Source organism: Mustela nivalis (genome assembly GCF_964662115.1).
Source record: "Mustela nivalis genome assembly, chromosome: 10".
Classification (NCBI taxonomy): Eukaryota; Metazoa; Chordata; class Mammalia; order Carnivora; family Mustelidae; genus Mustela; species Mustela nivalis.
In genome coordinates, this window is record NC_139029.1 from 50,147,999 (window position 1) to 50,169,104 (window position 21,106).

The following is a 21,106-nucleotide window of genomic DNA, read 5'->3' on the forward strand; positions in this document are numbered from 1 at the left end:
AGACAGGATTGAATAGGTCTCAGGCGGAGAAACTTGGAGGACAGACCTATTTGGGTAATGAACTGGTTGACCCAGGGCCTCTCTGTCTATCATTCCTTGACCTCAGGTCAGAGTGATAGGAAAGAGGAAAGCTACCAAGGCAGCTGGGGATTCTCTTGCCCTGAAGTCTTGGAGTTGAATAAATGACTGTTTGTCCTACATGGGTTAGTCATTCACCTGCCTGAAGGCAGAAGGCTACAAGTCTAGGGTCTATGACCTGCTGGACATATTTTGGCCACGAGGTCCTTGCCTCCATATGGTGACTGCTTATTATAAAATCCTAAACTGGCTTCTTCAACGTGATTGCTGCATCAATGATGACCACTGCCACTGAGCCAGTGCTTGTCCTATGCTAGGTGCTGGCCAAGAACTTTTAGCTCCATCATGATAAAGGCACTGAGTCTTAGCTTGGTCACCCATTGTCTGTTCCACTGCTGGGAAGTCCGGTACTGTCTGCATTTCAGTTTCCAAAACTGTAATCTAGTACAGAGAGGCATCAAAAGTTGTCATGACTTAAAAAAAAAAAGTCAGCGGAAGACCTATGAGCACACACACACAAAGCACCAGGCAAACAGGAAGTATTCAATAAGTGAGTATCATAGACTGGGTTTTTGGTATTCCTCTAAGGCAACACGGACCACTGTCCCTGTGACTCTACCATCCTTAGAGCCCAAAGCAGGGCCTGGAGCACAGCAGGTACTCACTACTTTATATGAGCAAGGGGCCTCCCCACAGGGAAAGTCAAACTGCCATGAGTTTTTTTTATGTCTCCCAAAATTCGTAACACCTAAGCTGGAGACACAGACAAAACATACTGTTAGTAGGAGGCTTGAATGATCCCCTCTTGGCCCATAGTAGAGCGGCTGGACCAAAAAATAAATAAATAAATAAAACTTAAAAAAAAAATATATATATATATATATATATCCCCCCCACACAAAGATACAGATGGCCCAAATAACATAGATGTAAAGAAGATCAAATTGAGATAGTCAGCTATCTCCACATTCCGAAGTTAGAAAAACACCTTCTTTAAGAGGTCACGAGACATTGACAAAAACTGACCACAGAAAATACTCAACACATCTCCAAAAAGAAGTGGTGCAGATGACATTGATTTCAATACAACGAAAGTAGAAATTAAAGACAAAATGCGGGGGGGGGGGGGAGACAAAATGGGAAGACATAAAGCACTAGGGTTAGGGGGAAATCAAAAGGGAAACTGGTATCATAATCAATGTTCTTCCACCCAGAAGCACACAGCTAGCAGTGGCAGAGCTGAGACCGCTAGAATCTGGCTCTCCTGACGGAGCCATTCAGCCACGGACTGCTTTGCCTCTCAGGACAAGTCTCCCAGAGCCTCGGCTTCCCCATCTGTCAAACGGCCTCTAGGGCCCAGGGCCGGCTGTGGGTTTGAAGCACGGTGGGGGAAGGGGTGGGTTTGCGAGAGGCGCTGGAGCGACGCGGTTCTGGAAAGTCAGGGAGGGTGCGGGTGTCGAGAGATGGCAGCAGAGGGCGCTGGGTCGCCGGCCTGAGCCCGCGTCTGCCATTGGTCGGGCTTGGGCGCTGGGCTGGAGAGTTGGTGGAAAGTGACAAGTTGAGGGAGGCTGAGAGCCAGAGAGCGAGCGTGCAGAGCGGGAGGAGCTGCCGCAGCCGCCACCGAGAGAGTCCCGGGACGGGAGCCCCCGGGTGTAGGGCGCACTCCTCTCCGAGTCCGGGCGGGGGGGACCGGCCTTCCGCGAGCGCGACCCGGACAGCCCGGGACTGACCGGCCGGCGGAGGCGAGGCTGCAGCTGCAGGGCTGAGGAGGGACCCCCGCGCGTACGGGGTCCAGAGGCGGCCGGGCGGAGCGAGGGAGCAGGTTAGAGGGACAAAGAACTTTGCAGACGCCCCCGGCATCCTGCGGGGAGAGCGGCCGGAACGAGGTGGCTGGGACACCGGGCAGAGCCCGTGGATGTTCTGCGCGCGGCCTGGGAGCCGTCGCCGCCGCCGCCGCGAGAGGAGGAATGCACCGACCGCGCCGCCGCGGGGCGCGCCCGCCGCTCCTGGCGCTGCTGGCCGGGCTGCTGCTGGCTGCGCGCGGGGCCGCTGCCCAAGGTAAGAGGCGCATCCGCCGGCTCCCGGGCCCGCGCGGCCCCCGGGGACCCTCCCGTCCGCCGCCCGGCGCTGGGCAGCAGGGGAGCACCGCGCCCGCCGAGGGGGACGGGGCGGCCGGAGACCCCGTCGGGGGTCCTGCAAACGCAACTCCGGGCGCCGGGAAGGCGGGCGAAGATTTGCCCTGGGAGCCCTGCTGCGGTCCGGAGGTACCCCGGGGGCTTCCTCCTGGGCGCCCAGCAGCTGTTGTCAGCGCTGACAGAAAGCGTGGAGGGGTCGGGGGGCCTGGGGTGCTGGGGGCGCCTCCGTGCCGTTGTTCCCCCCAGTCCCTCGCTGGACCCCTAAAGCGCCGTAAGCAGTGTTCAGGCAAGTCTACGGAGCCCCAAGGAGCAGCCGTCCCGGAAGGCGCGGTCCAGGAGGGAGTTGGTGTTTTCAGTGGTGCCTGCGAGAGCCCAGGCTGTCCGCACACCGACCCAAACAAAAGCCCTGGCGTCCCGAGCCTCGGGCGGCCTCACAGATCCGCCGTCCCTGGCGCTCCTGCCTCTGGAGGCTCACGATGGAGGCCACAACGTGTGCGCTGCCACCGTCGCCGCCACTTTGTGCAAAATGTGCTGTCAGAGGCGGCCTGCTGCTCTAGAGTGCTCTGAGCAGTGTGTGTGCGTGTGTGTGTGTGTGTGTGTGTGTTACACGCAAGGGGGGGGGGAAGGCCATCTAATGCATACTTGATTTTGGTAATCTCCAAAGACAATTGCAACAGTTAGAGAAAGACTCCGCCGAAAGCCGGAGCGTCTTAGTTCACTGCGGGAAGCTTGGATCCTTGCTGCGTCCGAGCCGGTACACAATGAGAGGGAAGAGCCCGGCTGCGCCTGTGGAGACAACCGATTCATTCTTTGGAGGTTGGAGGGGGAAAGTTGATTAAAGTCTCCGGGGTCTTGGGCCTCACTTTTAACATGCATCTCTTGAGGGGGTGCTGGGAGTCCCTGGATTCTGCCTTCCCCCACTCCCAGCCCAAACCGGTGCAGATAAATAGGTTTCTGCTCTTTTATCATGCATCTTTGATTTTTTAAGTTCGCGCTGTGCTTTGGAAAAGAAAAGACTTTGGGTTATTTAGCAGTTGAGGGGCAAAGATCTATTCAGTACTTAGACTATGGCTGTAGAATTAACTTTTACTAAAATCTAGTTCATAGTTTTCGTGGTAGGAACACACTCTGGAAAGGAAGTTGAAGTTGTGTGTGAATTTTGATTTCTTAGAGTTGAGTTTGAGAACCACATTTTCTGAGAAATATTCTGAAATTGATCCCCTAGTGTGGTTGTGGTAATCTAGAGGCCCCTCCGGGTAAATACAGTTCCTAATTGTAATTAAGATGTACATCAGCAGGGAGTGCACCTTCCTGATGAAAAATACTAATGAAATGTAAACAGCTTGGTCTCTTGGATGTTTGGTTCCTTCAGGGACGCCAAACATCTGGCCCCACACCACAACACCTGGGTCAGAAGTAAAAACTGGGCCATGCTGCCTAACCCGCGGAAACATCGTTCTTATGTCAAGTTGCCCAGCAAATTGAGGTGAAGATAATCAGGGAAGGGCTCTTAGCTTGGGTCCTTGTTTAATTTGGTTCTATCCTCTCAACTTCTTTTACTTCTACATAATCTTTCAACAGTGGTTGCTTTTGGATCATGGGGGTAGGAGGGGGGAGGAGCGGACCTTTCTTTGGTCACCTGCCTTTAAGTAAACGTCCATGCAGTGATTTTGCTGCGTGTAAGACAATTTTATTATCAGCCCTCAGCCAAATTTTCTTGTCTAACTGTATACAGACTTTAAAAATTAAAAGAAAAAAAAAAAGAGTATTGCCTATTCCAAACTCTTCAATAGTGAGCTCAAATCTGTTATTTTTGTCTTATTTGTCATCGTATACATCCCTTTCCATTTTTGTGAATGCTTTTTTTCTCTGGGGACAAGTCTTCCAGGGGAACTCGGGTTTACTTTCTTGTCTGATTCAGGATTCTTAAGGTAATCCAACCACTGGCTCAAGAAATGAGCTTAAGGGGAGACAGCTTTCAGTTACTTATTAAAAAAATGCTCAGTATTTCTCCCATTATTTTTTAATTTTGTTAGCCAGGAGGAGCAAACCTTTATATTTACTTTTTCTGGCCTACTCATTGTTGATCACCTCACCTACCTCCTTCTTACCTAGGACTAAACCTTCCTGGGAAGCTGAAGCCATTAATACTGTGTAACTTAGCACTTAGGGCCTTCGGAACCCATTTTGCCTTTCTCAGAATCCTGTAGATTATGTGGTTTGCCTCTTAGAGTCAGAGGGAGGTGGCCAGCTACCGTGTTTGCTCTCATTTCATAAACCTTCCAAACCTTCCAATGCCATTTTAATACCTGTCTGTCCTGTCTACTTTTAGAATAGGAGTCTCTTGAGGGCAGTAAGACTGTCAGCTTTCCTGTGAAAACACTGAAAGCCAACTCAGCCAGCCCCAACTTTATTGGAGATGCCTGAAAATCCTCCCGGGGGGGGGGGCACACAGTGGCCCAGTGGACAAAGGGTGTGGTCAAGCTGTGTCTGGCTGTGTGTTGGAAATGTTTAATCCTCTATATTGGTTCAGCATACCTGGGAGGCTGTTTTGCTACTCGGATGCTGGGTTTATCTTTCTGATATTTACTTAGGAGTCTTTAAAAACTCAGCTTTGGTCTGTATTTTCCTTTCTCGCTCTCCTGCCTGGTGAGCCCAGCCTTCAAATTAGACTTTAAAGTTTCTAAATGGTGTGTCACTTGCATCCATTAGTATCCATTTTGGCTGTGGTTTGATGGAGACCACATACCCCATTTTGAAAATTTTTGAAAAGTTTGCACAGCATTTATGTAGAATGGAATGCTTTGTAGCCTATGTGTATATTGATGTAAATGTATATCTACATATAAATGACATGCATGTATGCATCTATGCAGTAGTCCATAGATTTTTATTGAATGGAGAATAACTTTTTTGGTTGCATGTAAAACTGTGGTGTCATATTTGCTCTTCTTAGTAAAAATGTAATATGACATACTTTCAAGGACTTTTTTTTTTTCTTGCCCCATCATTTAGTTTGAATGGAGTATAGTAGAAGTTAACAGTAGAACTTAGTGGTTATGAGCCTAGGCCTTGGAGTTTAAGAGTCATGGGTTTGAATCTTTTCTCTGCTTGTTGACTGGTTTTTCTGAACCAGTAAGTGTTAAGAGATTTAAAATGAAACCGTGTGTGTGAAGTACTAGAGAAGAGCACCCATTTGAGAGGTCTTAAGTTGGGGTACCTGAAACCAAGAATAGGCAACCCCCCAGAAATTATATACAAAAAATAATTGCGTATTTTTGGTTGTATGTTTTTAGCTATAATCTGATATTCTGAGAAAACAGCAATCCCCCAAAGATGGGAACCATTGTTTTGTGGAGTGTTTGATGCCTACCTGGGGTAATAAGTTGCCTTCCTGGGTAGGTTGTGGGGGCTTGAGGGTTGGTGGTGGATCCTGGGCCCGAGACCAGATCTGCAGAGTTCGTGGAGTCTCCTCACTTTTGCAGTTTCCCTTCCACCAGGCCAGGTGTCATTGGGTTTAGGAGAAACTAAAGAATGGTGCCAAGTCCTTTGACCTCAAGTAAGTATGTATTTCCTTGAAAACAAGCATTCTGAAATGCCTCTGTTTATACAATTCATTTAATAAACACTTGGGTAATCCTTATAATGGGCCAGTGACTATTCTGAGCAATTTGCCAATATTAGCTCACTGCCTCCTCACCACAAATCTATGAGGGGACTGGCATAATTAGCTCATTTTAATTTAGACACAGAGAGGTTAAGTGACTTTCTTCAGGTCACATGGCTAGGAAGTGGCTGCTGAGCTTCCAAACCAATCCCTGAGTTCTTGCTCTTCTCTGCTGCCCTAGACAATCTGTCCTGGTTTAAGTCTTAGAATTTACACTACGTATGGGCCAAAGGTGCCAATTCCCCATGTTTTCCAAGAGCAATGGGATGTTTTCTTAGCTCTATCTAGAGGTTACAAGAAATGATTGGAGACAGTCAACTTCAATTTTTCTTTCTGTGCTGGGGTTCCCTGAGCCAGTAGTTCTGCTGCAACTCAGGGATAGACCAGAAGGTTCTTTGGTGGTCTGCACCTCTGATCAGGAGGAATTATGCTGTTGTACTGAACTATAACTTTGATGCGGTTTGAGGAGTGTGTCTGGCAGTTTCTTCCAACCAGCGATGAGATATGTTTTGATGAAGTGCCTTTGTATTTGCATCTTGGTGTACAACTGGGGTTGTAGGCTGAGAAGAATGATTTATTGGAGTTCTCTTTAGTGGAAGAGCTGGCTTGCCAGCTCCAAGGTCCCTATGTAGACCAGACCCTGGCAAATCCAGCCCCAGCTAGGAAAACACTCGAGTCTCTGAGACCTCCTTTTCAAAGAGAAGGGCCTCAAGCTGGCCTTCCTAATTCCCCTGCGGTGTGACAGGAGAAACTGTTGTGTAGACCCACGAAGAGAAAGGAATAGTCTTCTAGGAGTCTGAGAAGGCCCTCTGGAGTTGAGGGGGAGGGGATGGCAGGGGGTGGGGTGGGGTGGGGAAAACTCTTCGAAATCCTTAACTAAATGCAGCTGCTTGTTACACGGAGCCTGACTTGCATGCCAGGAATATCTAAAAAGCTAACGAATACAAAATAAAAATAAACAGCAGTAAAAAGGCTCTCTCTTTGTTGCAGTAAGCTCGGTTGGGGTTTTCAGTTTGTTTAGGAATGGGATAATTGTGGCATCCACTTTATTTTGGTAAGGCAGCGAAACGTGGATTGATGTTATGTCATTGGGATGCTCCCACCACCTGAACTTCTTCCTTCACACCTCCCCCTCCGAGCGCCCAGGCACGGACGTCCACCGGCCCGCGTCGCAAACTGTTGCCCCTGAGTGAATTACACGGGAAGAGGGCAGATAATTTAATGGGATAATCTTGGCAGGGCCAGCAAATTTCACACCCCATCTCTCACTAATAGAGAGGCAGGAGAAGGCTACAACATCCTCAGATGAAAAGGTTGTATAAAAAGGCTCTGCTTAACAGTAACTGTCTGTCCATAAATAAGGTTCTGTAGAGTTTTGATCCAAAAGCTGTTATTAAATACTGATAAGCCAAGCCTCATAATGTTTGGCCTCTTTACATTTCCTTTTTTCTCCTTCTCTCCATAGAATCATAGATTTTTTTTTTTTAAGAGGGGGAAGGGACCTTAAAAGATCAACCAGTTCAAGCTGTTTATTTTCTATAGTATTGCTATGCAGAAAGGATCTTCGTTTATGGCCATTTAAAGAGGTAATGTGGAATAACAGAAATGGATTGGGATTTAGACCATGACAGACTAGGGTTTGAACGGGGGGCTTGGCTACTTGCTGGCTATGTGGACTTGGGCAAAGTTCTTTGAACTTCTGAGCCTCAGTTTCCTTCTCTGCAAGATGGGGTAACATTGAACTTCTGAGCCTCAGTTTCCTTCTCTGCAAGATGGGGTAACAGTACTGTCTGACTTACCGTTTTTTGTTGGTTTTTTTTTTTTTTTTGTGAGAATTAAAGGGGACAATGAACATAGGACACCTAGCACGGTATCATGGACCTAGTAAACCCACAGTATGCTTGTTACTGTCAGTGTCGGGAGCTTGCTGGAAAAATCACAAAATTTGCCCTCAAAACAATGATCGTTTTTCTGTAAGGTACGAACCAAGACTCAGAGAGCAGCAGTTCTTACAATATTTTAAGACACGTGAGTATTTTGTTTTAAGGGAGCTTGTAGGCCCTCTAGAACGAAGCAGTACTCAGGCCAGTGCTGGGGACCCGGATGGGAGATTCCACAGGGCCGTTTTGCAAGCCTTAAAACAAAGGCTTTTTTCAGAACAGCAAGCTCTTTGGGGAAGAGCAACCCCTCCCTGGTGCTTGGTGTAATTCCAGAATCCTGCAATGGGGAATGTTACATTTCAGGGACCTCCACTTGTAATCTGACCGTCTGTAGCTCCAATATCCAAATAATCTTGCTGAGCACAACTTAAAAGAGAAGGATAATGGCCGGAGGAAAGAATCCTGAGGTGCTCTGTTAGCCATTTAAAATTTCTGAGTACAAAAAAAAAGTTCACGTTACCCAAAAAGAGAAGAGTAATGAAGTGTGGGAAGCGGGAGGGGAGATAAAAAGAACTTCTAAAGACCAGGGTACAGTTTGTGTTTTCTATTTTTATTTTTATTTTTTAAAAATTTTAAAAAAGATTTATTTATTGATTTGAAAGAGAACACACGTAGGCAGAGGCAGGCAGAGAGAGAGAGAGAGAGAGGGAGGCAGGGAGCCGAATGTGGGGCTCGATCCCAGGACCCTGGGATCACGAGCTGAGCCAAAGGCAGAGGCTTCAACCCACTGAGCCACCCAGGCGCCCCTCTATTTTTATTTTTTAACGGTAAACCTAGTCATTCAATGCGTTGCCACTAACATTTATTATATATTTTAGACAAATACGGTGTTGGTGCCCAGGAATATAACATTACCCTCGCCCTCCAGGAGAGATGGAGGAGGGAAATTCTCAGTTTTTGAAGAACCTATTATGTGCCAGGCCTAGTTCTTTACGGATATCAAGTTTCTATGTCCCAGCAGCCCTTTATGCTTGGACCTCTGACCCCATTTTACAGATAAGGAAATTGAGTCTCAGGCCATGTCTTGGTGAATTTCTCACAAACTATTAGTTGGTATGTGTCATTTGAACGTAGATGTTTGGAACAGATTTTTTTGACTCTCAAGTGTATATTATTTCCACTGTCTTTGGAGTATAATTGGGGAGACTGGATGAACAGACATGTACTTCCCTATGCCAACTACCTCTCCTATGAGTGAATTACAGGAAAGTGCTATGGGAACACAGGGTTAGAAGACCTCAGTGCTCACCCAAGGGACTGGAGAGAGAATGTTAGCGTCCTTCACAGGCTTGTTGAGAGGATGCAGTGGGGTGTGATGCGTGGAAAATGCCTAGCCCCTTGCCGCACACATAGTGAGTGCTCAGTGATAGTCCTGCTGTAGTTACATAGCTGGAGAAAGGCCCCGCCATGATTTATCTGCCTCAAAAGCCTGGGCTCTTAATTTTTCCACAGTGTTCCTTTTCAGCAGACATGGATTTGGAAGAATAAGTAGCCGTGTAGTCCGTAAATGGAAAAGATGACACTATGGCAGTGTCTCTGGTATTTTTCCCACCTATCCTAATCCAGATTTTTGGACTCAGCTCTGCTTTGTGTGGGGAAGGGGATTTGCACAGGTGTGAATTTGGAGAGAATCACAATGCCTAATCAGGAAGTGTGACATTCCTAGAGCTCTGGCTGGGATCAATCATGTTTTCCACTCATTCACTGAATGTACATCATTTTTTTTTTTTTTTAAGATTTTATTTATTTATTTGAGCGAGAAAATGCTAGTGCCAGTGAGAAAGCAGGAGCAGAGGCGGGGTGGGGGTGTAGTGGGCAGAGGGAGAGGAAGAAGCAGACTCCCCACTGAGCAGGGAGCCTGACCACACAGGGTTAGATTCCAGGATCACAGGGTCCTGACCTGAGCCGGAGGCAGATGCTTAAGAGACTGAGCCACCCAGACATCTCTGGTCTTATATTTTCTATGCACTTACTGTGAGCCAAATATTTTGCTAGTCACTAGGACTAAGGGTGAATAAGGCTAGATCCTTGCCTTGGAGGGTTTTTCAAACGGCAGATCTCCGGTAGAGATTGCTAGCTGATCAGAAAATCTGTTTCCATATCTTCTCGGTAACTTGGTTAAGATTACACTTCCCAGTTCCCTGTAGTTAAGTGAGGCCATGTGACAAAATATTAGCCAATGGAATGAAGCAAAGAGTGTCACTTACAAGGGACACTTAAGGGCTTGGTCCTTAAAAAACATCCCAGGCAGGATCGCTATGATTCTGAACATGGTAACCCAGAAGTCATCTGTTGAAGACATCCCAAGTTAGAAACAGCCTGGAACCCTCCCTTCATCATGGCACTGTGGAAGCCACCTGCCTGTCTATACTTGTTCAGGCTTTATGTGAGCAAGAAAAAAACTAATATGGTAGTAAAGGCTGAGATTTCAGAGTTTTATCAATAATAGCTTCTAATGTTACCTTAACTAATATTATAGAACTGAATATATATATACACATATATACATGTATATATGTATACATATGTATATATATATACACATACACATGCACATATCCTTATCCATCTATCCATCCCACAGTGTAGGACCCCCGTTTCTAGACAGAATGTAACAGGAAATTTCAGAGTGCATTACATTAACAAAATGAGTATTGTTTCAGGAAACTTTAGCTTCAGTTGTGCTTCTGCTGATTTGGGTTATTATTTGGTTTACGCTCAACAGCTTGAAAGCCCCTGGTCTGGTAGAGGCAAACCAGGCAACAGCTGTGTAAAACGGAGTGCGGTGGTTATGACAATGATGGTTAAGTCCCTGTGCCACAGGGTCTCCATGAAGGAAGTGCCTAGGAAGCAGAGATGGCAAAATGGGTTCATTTTTCCAGCCAGTTGGTATTGGCTGCCTGCAGTGCAGTGTTGAGAAGGATTCCGAGCTTTCTTCCAGGATCTCTGGGAGGGAATGCTCTGACCTGGTAGCAACATTTGCCATGGGTTTGGTGGGGAGGAGGAAAGGCTTAGACCTAGCTGGCATTTGACCAGTTCACATGGATTCTGGGCTCCTTCCAGTGAATTAAACCCCTTCCCAAATTATTTATGGCACATATACGAGGTTTCTAGCACTGGGCTAAGCACTGTGGGGAAGGTAGGAGCACTATGACTAGCCCTTGGGGAGTTTACCTTTTAGGGGCAATAAAATAGGCACTTGTGAAATAATTATACCTCCAGTGAGTACAGAGTTGGCAATTATAGAAGCAGAATGCTGAGGAGCGAGAGGGCTTTTGGGAAGAAGTGGAATGTGATGTGAACCTTGAAGGATGGGGAGGATTAAGATGGGGACAGGAGAAGAGGAGCTGGACATTCTGTAGCTGCCCTGGTGTCCACGGACCTGCCCGAGCAGGGCAGGTGTCCTGAGTTCCGAGCAGCTGTCCTGGGTTCTTAAACTGGGCTTCACCCTGGCCTGAGGCTAGTGTCCATGGGATGGACGGAGAGTAACAGAGAAAAAGAGGACCCTAAATGGTGCCTGTTATGCTTTTTGCATATGAAGGAGGGTGGGTGGGGGAGCAAGGTTTCACTGGGAGCATGAGGACGTACCTTTCTCTCCAGGAGAGTATCCTGGAGAGTTAAAAATGACGTCCATTTCAGGGCTGCTTGACAAAGGTATAGGATGTCTGCTGTAGCAGTTTCATTTTATAGTGCGGGCTAGTAAATCCCTGTCCACATTTTGCCTCCTTGATGAGAATCATAATAGTATTGTAATGATTAACACATCCAGCATCCTCTCTGCCACAGAGCCATTTTAAGTAGTTTAAGTACTTTAACTCCCACAGTCTTCAGGGAACCCTATGAGGGAGGCATGAATTATTATCCCCATTTTCGAGATAAGAAAACCGAGGTCCAGAGAAGGTAAGTAACCTGCTCTAAGTCACACAGCAAGTGAAGTGAGAGAACCAGAATCTGAACCTGGTAATTCTGAGCCCAGGGCTTTGTCCTTCCTTGAGCATTATGCCATACCACATGCAGCTCAGCATTTTTTAAAAATCTGTCTGATGATTCAAATTCCCTGTAAGATCCCAGCCAAATAGTGGAGTCAAAATAATTATAATGAAATCTTCTATTTGTATAGGGTTTTGTAGCTTACAAAATTATTTCATGTATAATGTTGTCATTAATTTTCCAAATAATCCAATAAAATGGGATTTCTTTCTTTCTGTTTCTCTCTTCCTTTCAAAATTAGGCATGTGTGGTTGGTTGGCAGCTCACCTAAGGTCACTGTAGCTGATGGAAGCTGCTGGAAACCCAGCCTCTTTGACTTCAGGCCCATAGTGCTTTCAGTTCTAAAAGACTACTTGTGTTTGGGATTCGTGACTCCAAGAAACTAATCCATGTCTACTTTCACTAGCAGACGAATTTACCTGATTCCCCTTAAATGAGCTATTTTTTTTTTTTTTTTCCAGAAATGTTTGTGAGGCATTTGTAGATGGCACCTGGAGCTAGGATTCCTGTAACCTAAGGAAAGTCACTTGCAAATAGACTGAGAGAACTTACTTACAGACAAGGAATGAATGTCCTGAGTAGTTGGTGGTTGTGGCAGGGGGAAGAGCCACTGGGGAAAGGGCGTTGGCATCAGGAGGTCTTGGTGTGAAACTAGGTTCACTGCTTCCCTGCCAGCAAATGCCCTGAGCTCTCTGAGACTCACTTTCCTCACCTGCACAATGGGAGGTCCAATGATGCTTATGGTGCTTGACAGGGTGGTGGTGGGGACCGTGGGGAGCTCATGCAGTTCCTGGGACAGGTTCCGTGTGTGCTCACTTATTCCTCTGACATAAATGGAGACCAGCAAGAGGGTACTTCCTCCTTTGAGCTTTTCCCAGGATGTGGTGGGGAAAAATTGCTGAAACTTAGCACCTTCTTGGCCTTTATTTTACAATATAATCAATTTTATAACAAAATCATGCAGACCTTCCTAGCACTTGGAACTTTTAGGTTAAATTATATTAATATTTGTCAAGGACATGACTTTCTTATGCTCTGTGATGGTTAAACACCCTAAGGTAAAGTCAGATCCTGTTGCCCGAAATCCTAGATTTCCTTGAAAGACTCCTATCTGTTTTTCGTGGAGAACTGCCCCTATTTCTTGATGGGTTTGAGGGTACATTAAAGCAATTTATTGTACTTTTTCTCCATAAGAGAGATTATGTCCTCACTCTTGGATTTCACTCCAGCTTGGGTACTTAATAGTTTTTACATAATTTTCATACTCCCTGCAGAGTCTTGGTTGTTTTTCTTTTCGCCACCTGAACTTTTGGTGTGATGAAAGCTACGGATTCCTCTGGAAGGCATGCCTTAAGAAAGCAATGCTTAATTTAGTCGTGGCTGTTTACCTCCTCCCTTCAAAGAACTTCCAGTCCCAAATGTTGCCTGTTTGAGAGGAGCTGTGTAGACTGCTGGCAACAAGAAGCAACATTTTTTGATGATGTTCTGAGTGTGCTGGTGAGTTACCCTCTCTGTGCTGCTCTCAGCCCTCTGCCCACTCACATCTGGTGTTCTTAAACTGAAGAATCAAGTGCTTTGCCTGTGGCCAGAGAATCTTCAGAGAGTCTCAATGGGCTGGAGGGGTGGGGAGGAGGATTCTTCCAGGGAACACCTGATAAAGGTAATTTCTCCTCCCTACTGAGCAGGGGAGGAACAGAGCGGAGCATGCCCAGTTTGTTCTACCCAATTTATCAATGAGTCACTGTATTATACTAAGCAAGCTCCTGCAAGCTAGTAAAGGGGCAGAGACAGCCCAGCACTTAGCATGAATTTGTTTCCCTCCCCAACAAGTAGCACTGAGTGTGGGGAGGAAAGCATTCCCCCTTACACTGGTTTACAACTTGATTTTTTTTTTAAGGGGTAATTGCCAGATTTCATGGTTGTGTTGAGGTTAAAACTATATACACAGATGAAATGGTCAAAATTTTTATAAATAACTCTCCCACATCTTTGCCTCAGGTTTAGAAAGCTTCTCAACCAACCCAGGACGTTGGTGAAAGTGGCTTCTTCCCCCAGACTCATAGAATCAAATCAACACGACAGCTGGTCTCCCTGCTTAGTGTGGGATCAGGGGAGCAAAGGAAAGAAGGGACCCAAGAGGCACAGCCCCTTCATCTGTCGAGTGATGTGTCCTGTGTAAGCTACCAAGAAGTCACTGGCAATTCTATTTGGTTAAATATTTATTTAGCAACTAATGTGGATGCCAAAGAAATAGATGGGCAACATCCTCTCCCGTAGGACATTCGTTGTTTTTGTTAGGGAGGCAAGGTGGAGACCCCCAAATGGTATGAGAATAACACTGAATCAAAGCTCACTGCTCTGACCTTTGCTTAGGGCTCTTCTATCTTGCAGCTTCTAGAAACTGGGTACTCTAGTGCCTGTCCCGGCTCGCTGGCACATCAGGGTCATGCTGGTTTCTCTCCCCATCTCTCTTTCCTGAAATCTTATTCTTCAACGCCCTGTCTCTCACACTCAAGAATTCACCTTCCGCCCTTCCTTGCCCTCTGTGCCCCCACATGCAGCCAGTATTTCCAGAGAGGCCGCCTAAGCCACACTCACTTATTCTGATTCAGCCTCACACCTAGATTTTAATCTTCATAATCATAGTCACTGTCATTTATTGAGCATCTACAATGACGCCTACATCTGGCAAGACATTTTGTATTTTGTAGCAGAATCCTGTTATTTTGTCTCTCTAGAATTGTTGCCCCCACCCCTCACTGCTTCCTTCTGCTCCTTTATCAGTTGGGAAAAGAAACTGCGCCTGCCTTTCCTCCAGGGTTGTTACGGGGAGAGCGCCAATCGTAACCTCTGACCCCTACCCTCACTGTGCTGGGGTAACCGTAGTCCATTCCTGGGACTTAGGGGTGGTCCTCCTGGGGCAGGGAAGCTGGGAGATGGCCTTGGCCACGTCTCTGCCCTGGAAAGAAGATTGTGTGAGGGAGAGAATGACTTGATATCCTGGGCAGACATTGTTGAAAGGCCCGCCAGTGGCCCAGTGTCATCTCCACATTTCTGAGCTATTCTGTTCAGAGCCCGGAGACTCTGCTTTGGGTGAAGTGACCGTGCCCCGACCATACACACAATTTACCTCACTAATGATCACAACAAAATGAAATGATGTGATTATGATGTGATGCTGAAGGAAGCATTTTTAGTGCTTTTTCTCATGAGAAAATACACGTTCAATAAAGATAAAATCACAAATGTAGTATGAAAACAAAAATCACTAACAATCCTACTATTCAGAGAGCATCTCTGATCATCTTTCCTATACATGATTCTATTTCTGTTCATAAAATAAGCCACACTTTTATTCCCAAGAGAAAACAGAGGCTCAGAGATGTTAAATAACTTCTCCGCTGTCATCTAACCAGCCACTTTCCTTTCCATTCACTTCTTTGTGAGCAGGGACTCAATCTTAGTTAACTGCTGTCTGGTCCAGCACATTCCACTCGGTTCGAAATCACCAAGTATGTGTTGAGCGAATGCTGAATTAGTGTGATTGTGTGTCACAAGGAAGCTGCATACATTGTTGTGTAGATCAAGGAGAGAAGTGTGCATTGTTCAGAATTACCGGGAGGGTCTTCTGAAGGAGGTGGAGATGGCCAAGCCATACTAATTTGTTTCTCTCCAATATGCAGTGTCCGAGTGGTCAAAGCTGGAGAGGAGGGACACCTGAGTGCCTCCTGCTGTCAGAATTGGGCACTGCCCAGGACTTAATGACTGTGTGGGAGCTTTTCTGAAAATGCAAAAGGGACTAAGTGAAAAGGTGTGGGTGTGGACTTGGCAAAGAGGGCTGGAGGAAGAGATATATAGTATCCAGAAGGAAATGCACAGGGGCAGGGGCAGGGAATCAAGTCCTAAAGGGATCAAGGAGGGGGAGTGAGAGGATGGGTGCATGACCAAAATAGTACCAAGGATACCATGACAGGACTTTCCTGCTTGTCAGTCTGCCTTCCCCCACTCTTTGGTCTCATCTGGCACCTTTGTATGTGGCGGCTTTCCCATGGGCTGTCCCCTGCCACAGAAATGTCCTTTCTCAACCTATCAGCTACTAGTCCTGCTCTGGCTTCATTATCCTTTCCCTGACTAGCCAGACTCCATTGGGTTCCCACTTCCTCTTCATTGTAGTTTGTAATTAAGTATTTATTTGTGCATCTATGATCTTTTTTTAAAATATATATTTTTTTAAAGTTTTCCTTTTTTAAGAGAGAAAGAGTGAGAGAGAGCATGAGAGGGGAGAAGGTCAGAGGGAGAAGCAGACTCCCCACGGAGCTGGGGACCCTATGCAAGACTTGATCCTGCTACTCTGGCATCATGACCTGAACTGAAGGCAGTTGCCCAACCAACTGAACCACCCAGGTGCCCCATCTATGATCTTTTCTATCACTGGCTTGGATGCTCCTTAGAGTGGGGTCCGAGTCTGGATCACAGCTGATAACGGTTGCCTGGTGGCCCGCTGAATGGACTCTACTTACTTTTCCCGAGTTTTGGTCTTACTTCCTAGAGCCTGGGATACTTCCAGCTTGCTCTGCCATTACTGTCTGGCCGTTTAAAACTGCATCTTTGAACAACTGAAAATCTCAAGGCTATCTCTTCCAAAAGATGAGGAATTCAACCCCGTAAAAAGTGAATCTGGACTCAATTAAACCTGCTGTGGGCTCTGTTTGCAGGGGAGCAGTGGGTAGCTCGAGAACAGGGCTGTTTTCCCAAGATGAAAAATCTGTGATAACTCTTGAGTTCTGCTGCTATAAATTAGGGTCACTCTGTCCTTAATTGGCAACAAATTAAAATTCTCCCTTACAGTCCTCCTCTTTCTCTTCTTTCATGTACAGTATGTTTGAAAGAAGGTGTGGAAGATCTTGGCCCCTTGCCACAGGGGAGAGGGCACCGTGGCTGAGCCTACAGGCAGGTCTGGGCTGTGAGGGCCACCGAGGAGAGGGGGTGGTGAGTGATTCTTCCCGCCCTGACAACCCTTCTCCTCCCTCCTTTGGTCCTCCTGCTCGTCCCTCCCCTTTCTTTCTTCAGGAATTTTGAAAGGTCTCATTACTAGGGAAATATCCCCTGGGGAACTCTTACTCTCTCTTCTTTCGCTTAATAAGCAGAGGGGAAAAATTCTCTAAGTTTTGAACTTGCTAGCAATCAGGAGGCAAATATGGCCAGAAAGGCCTGGGAGTCTTTGCATTTCAAATCCCCTGAACCATCAATTTCAGGCTGGGCCACCTTTTCTTCATAAGGGGAAGAGGAAAGGGAGTTTAACAAAGTGGGTTTCTTGGCTGCCAAGGCCGTGGTGGGGGAGAAGAAGGGCTGGGGCTGTGTCAGTTTTTGCCCTCCCAGTGTTACTTGGGAGGGTAGTTGGTCGGTATATGTACTGAGTAAGGCTTCCCAGGGGCTAGGTACTGGGCTGGGGCTACCCGCGCTTCTGGTGGGAGCATGACTGCTGAACAGTCAGGATATGGGCAGATTCTGAATGCGTGGCGGGTGGGCAGCTAATCAGGGCTTGCAGTTGACTGACTGAGAGGGAATCAGGAACGGTGTCTTGGGGAGGCTTCCCCGAGAGCAGGAGTCTGGAAGGTCCTCAACCCATAATGCATTTTTTTATACAATTGATCCTAACGAATGCGTTGATTTTGACAAATGAGTTAGCAAGAACCTGCTGTCTGTAATGTTTGGTGCTCGACTAAGTGATAAGAAGCATTTCTCAGTCCCCTCTCTGTAAACCAGTCCTTCTCAGGGAACCTCAGCTGCTCTTCCAGGACCAAAACAACTCAGAGGGAGGCCAAGACCTTTCCATCTGAGTGCTGGAGGCTGGGGTCGGGTTCAGAACCCAAGCCAGGCCTCTCCCTTTCCAGGAAGTTGTCCTGCTTTGGGTTATGGTGTCTCATTTCTTCCTCTCTGTGGTGGGGATTATACTCCTTCCCTGAAGATTATGGAAGATTAAAGGAGATGAAGGATGTGAAAACACCTGGTAAACTTTCAGATCTTATCTGAGATCCAAGGGTCAGATAGCAAGCAAGAGTTTGTCTCCATTTCTTGGTGAATGGACCCATGGGGCTTCCTTTATTCACTCCACAAATATTTATGGGCCTGACACTGTTCTAGATGTGGGGGTGAAGCAGGAAACACAACGAAACCCCTGCTCCTGGAGAAGTCTAAAAATGGAGAAATATATGTTCTATCAGGTCACAGTAAGCGCTGAGGAAATGGAAGCTTGTGGGAGAACTTGTGAGGAGGGGACTGGTGGGGCGGGGCGGACGCCATTTTGTGGAGTGGCAGGGAAGACCCTGGGATAAAGTGACTCTGGAGCCCAGACCTGCGCTAAAAGGCGTAAGCACCGTGGCTGTGGGTGGTGAGGGGAGCCCTCCAGCAAGGTCCACCGAGTACAAAAGCCTGGAAGTGGGAGTGGGTTCTCAGCTAACAGTGCAACAGCAACTGTCTCTTGCCACTAGGAACGTTTGTCCAGTGCTTACCTGTATGTCAGGTGGTAGGCAAGCCTCCCTTCACAGTCGCATTAGGGAGGCTGGATTATTATTATACCCGTTTCATAGATAATGAGATTCAGGTAGCACCAGCAACAAGCTAAGCGTTCAGACTATTGCGGGAGAGGCAGCAGTGTGTGTGGGAGACAGCCCTGCACAAAGGGAAGAATGCATGGTTTGGAGAGAACAAACTCTGGGTTTGTTTCATTCACCTGCTGTGTAATCTTGGGCAAGGTGCTTAACCTCTCTGGGCCTCGGTTTCCTAGTTTGTAAAATGAGCTAATAAAATCTCAGAGAATTGTTACGGATATTATGGAGTGAGAAATTAGGTCAAAGTATGCTGCAAACCCCTTACACCACAAAAATTTTACTTTACTACTCCTGCTGCTACACCAGCTCTCCTTCGTATCCTTTTGAAAAGACAGTGAATGAGAGAGAAATGGAAGTTTATAACTTATATAATTTCCTTTGTTCTTTCCTGATGTTTTATTTTTAAAGATTTTATTTATTAGAGAGAGAGGGCGAGAGAGAACATGAACAGAGTGGGAGTCAGGGAGAGGGGGAAGGAGGCTCCCTGCTGAGCAGGGAGTCTGACTTGGGACTAGATCCCAGGACCCTGGGATCATGACCTGAGCCGAAGGCAGACACCCATCTGAAGGAGGCACCCACGTGCGGCTCCTGCTGAGGGTGAATGAGTTATAGTATCTAGTTGAGTTAGAAAGTATTTCTCTGCAAGATCAAAGAACTATGAGGTACAGTTGGTGGTGAGGCTTCTCAGGTTTCTGAGGAAATCACTTGAGGTCCCAGAACCCCTGGTCCCCTCCTTCTCTCCCTGAAGACCTGGCTCCTTGGAATCCCCAAACCTAGAAGTTTATGGTAGCGTAGTCTCTGATTTTGCCTTGTTTAGATAGTAGTTGCTCAATAACTTATAAGTAAGTGGCTCTAAATAATTATAGCCTTTCAGATGATTAAATCATTCATTCTCTGCATTTGTCCCAGGGTCCCATGGGATGACTGGCTAAATCTCGGGGATCTGGAGAGATGGGTATTATTACCTGGGACTACAGAATGGGAAAACTGAGGTGATAGGACCTATCTCAAACTGGGGACTTGATGGTGAGCCTTGGTACCCATTTTCATTTGGCTGAGGAATGCTTTGCTTCCACCCCATGATGGGGTGTCCTTAAAGTCATTTGTTCATTAACCAACTGAAGACCTGCTCTGTGTCCGGCTCCGTGCTAAGTGCTGGGAATGCAGTGATGGTTGTTCTGGGAACACCCTTTGGAGATGCTCAGCATGTATTATTTAATTTGAATGCTTGCTGCTGCCCTTCCCGAGACCTCCAGAAATGCAGAGATAGTTGCTTCTTCACCACGTGCTGACCACTGGCAGGCATGTGCCCGTCTAGCTGGCCCATCGTCTGGTGCCAGTGACCTGAGTCATGCAGCCGCATTTTGCTTCCCCAGTGCTCCAGTGGCTTTCTGTGATAAGCTCCATCTTGGCTGGGATGCCACCCTTCCCTGGGGTTGGGATCAGCCTCCTGGGGACCGTGTGGCTAATCTCAGGAGAAGCAGAGCCCCCAGGGGAAGAATCCTGTCTCTCCTTGTGTGCACCTAGGGTTAGGCCGAGCTGCTGCGAAGGAGAGATGACTGCTGGGAACAGGAAGCAGGGATGACTGCTGGGAATAGGAAGCATGGGGGCGAACCTCCTTTCTGCCCCCAGTGAGGACCTTCCTCACTGTTACCTTTTCTTGCATCTTGAGCCCACTCTCCCCACCCCGCCCGACAAAATGAAATTAGACCAAAATCAAAATACTGGCTCTAGAGCCAGCTAAACCCATTCAATTATCTGAGACCTAAGGCAAACCTCAAAAGCCCAGTTTTCCCATGTATAAAACTTGGGGTGCAAATCATGCCTACCTCATTACCTTTGGGTGAGGATGAACTATGATAATACTCCTGGCCCCCCGGGCACACACTGAATGTATACAGTAAGCATCAGTAACTATGAGCTAAGATGACCATTTTACAGGTGGGCAGCTTGAGGCCCACATTGGGGTTGATTGGAATTAACTACACAGAGTTCTGGAGGGCTGGAGTCTGGAGTAGAACTCAGCTCTCTTGGACGCCAGCCCTAGGCCACCAATGAGCCAACTTCCTTTTCTCAGCGGCGGTGACCCTCTGTGCCCTGCTGCGTGGCCTGGAAACAGAGAAGAGGAGGGACTGGGATAGTTCAGCAGCAGATGTCAGAGGTTGAGCATCTCTTCCAGCTAGGGAGAAAGAGTGAGTGAGAGAGAGAGAGCATGAGTGGGTAGAGGGAGAAGCAGACTCCCTGCTGAGCAGGGAGCCCCATGTGGAGCTCTATCCCGGGACAATGACCTGAGCCCAAGGCAGACCGCCCAACTGACCTGAGCCACCCAGGCTCCTCAAGCCCTACATTTTTTAAAAGACACCTACTGGAGGAAGCGGACAGCCAGAAAGGAGAAGTGGAGGGAACACATTCATTCATAGTACATATTAAGAAAAACAGTCCTGAGTATGTACCAGCAGCTCTATTGGGTACCAGGATACCCTGGGACCAGAACATTCTCCCCATCTTCTAGGGGCTCCTGGACTAGTGGAGCCGGTGGGGCAGTGGGGAGAAGAATGAGGATTTGTTCTGACCTTTGCTGTAAGGGAAATGTGAATGGTGAGCTGTGGCTCTGAGATATGGCCTTCCATGTCGTGGGCGTGGGCAGGGCCATCGGCACTCATGGAGCGATGCTCTGAAAGGGGA

The 21,106-nt window shown here is 47.2% G+C and overlaps 1 protein-coding gene across 2 annotated transcripts in view; it reads left to right on the forward strand.

Moving 5' to 3' along the window:
• Positions 1-1,339: 1,339 nt before the first annotated feature.
• Positions 1,340-21,106, forward strand: part of ROR1 (receptor tyrosine kinase like orphan receptor 1) — a 411,219-nt gene continuing 391,452 nt past the window's right edge. Inside the window, exon 1 of one of the 2 annotated variants that reach the window (XM_082687829.1) lies at positions 1,340-2,136. In XM_082687829.1, the coding sequence (XP_082543955.1) occupies positions 2,046-2,136 (91 nt within the window). In that variant the 5' untranslated portion in view covers positions 1,340-2,045. The remainder of the gene's footprint in view (positions 2,137-21,106) is intronic. The other variant, XM_082687831.1, reaches the window with a different exon arrangement.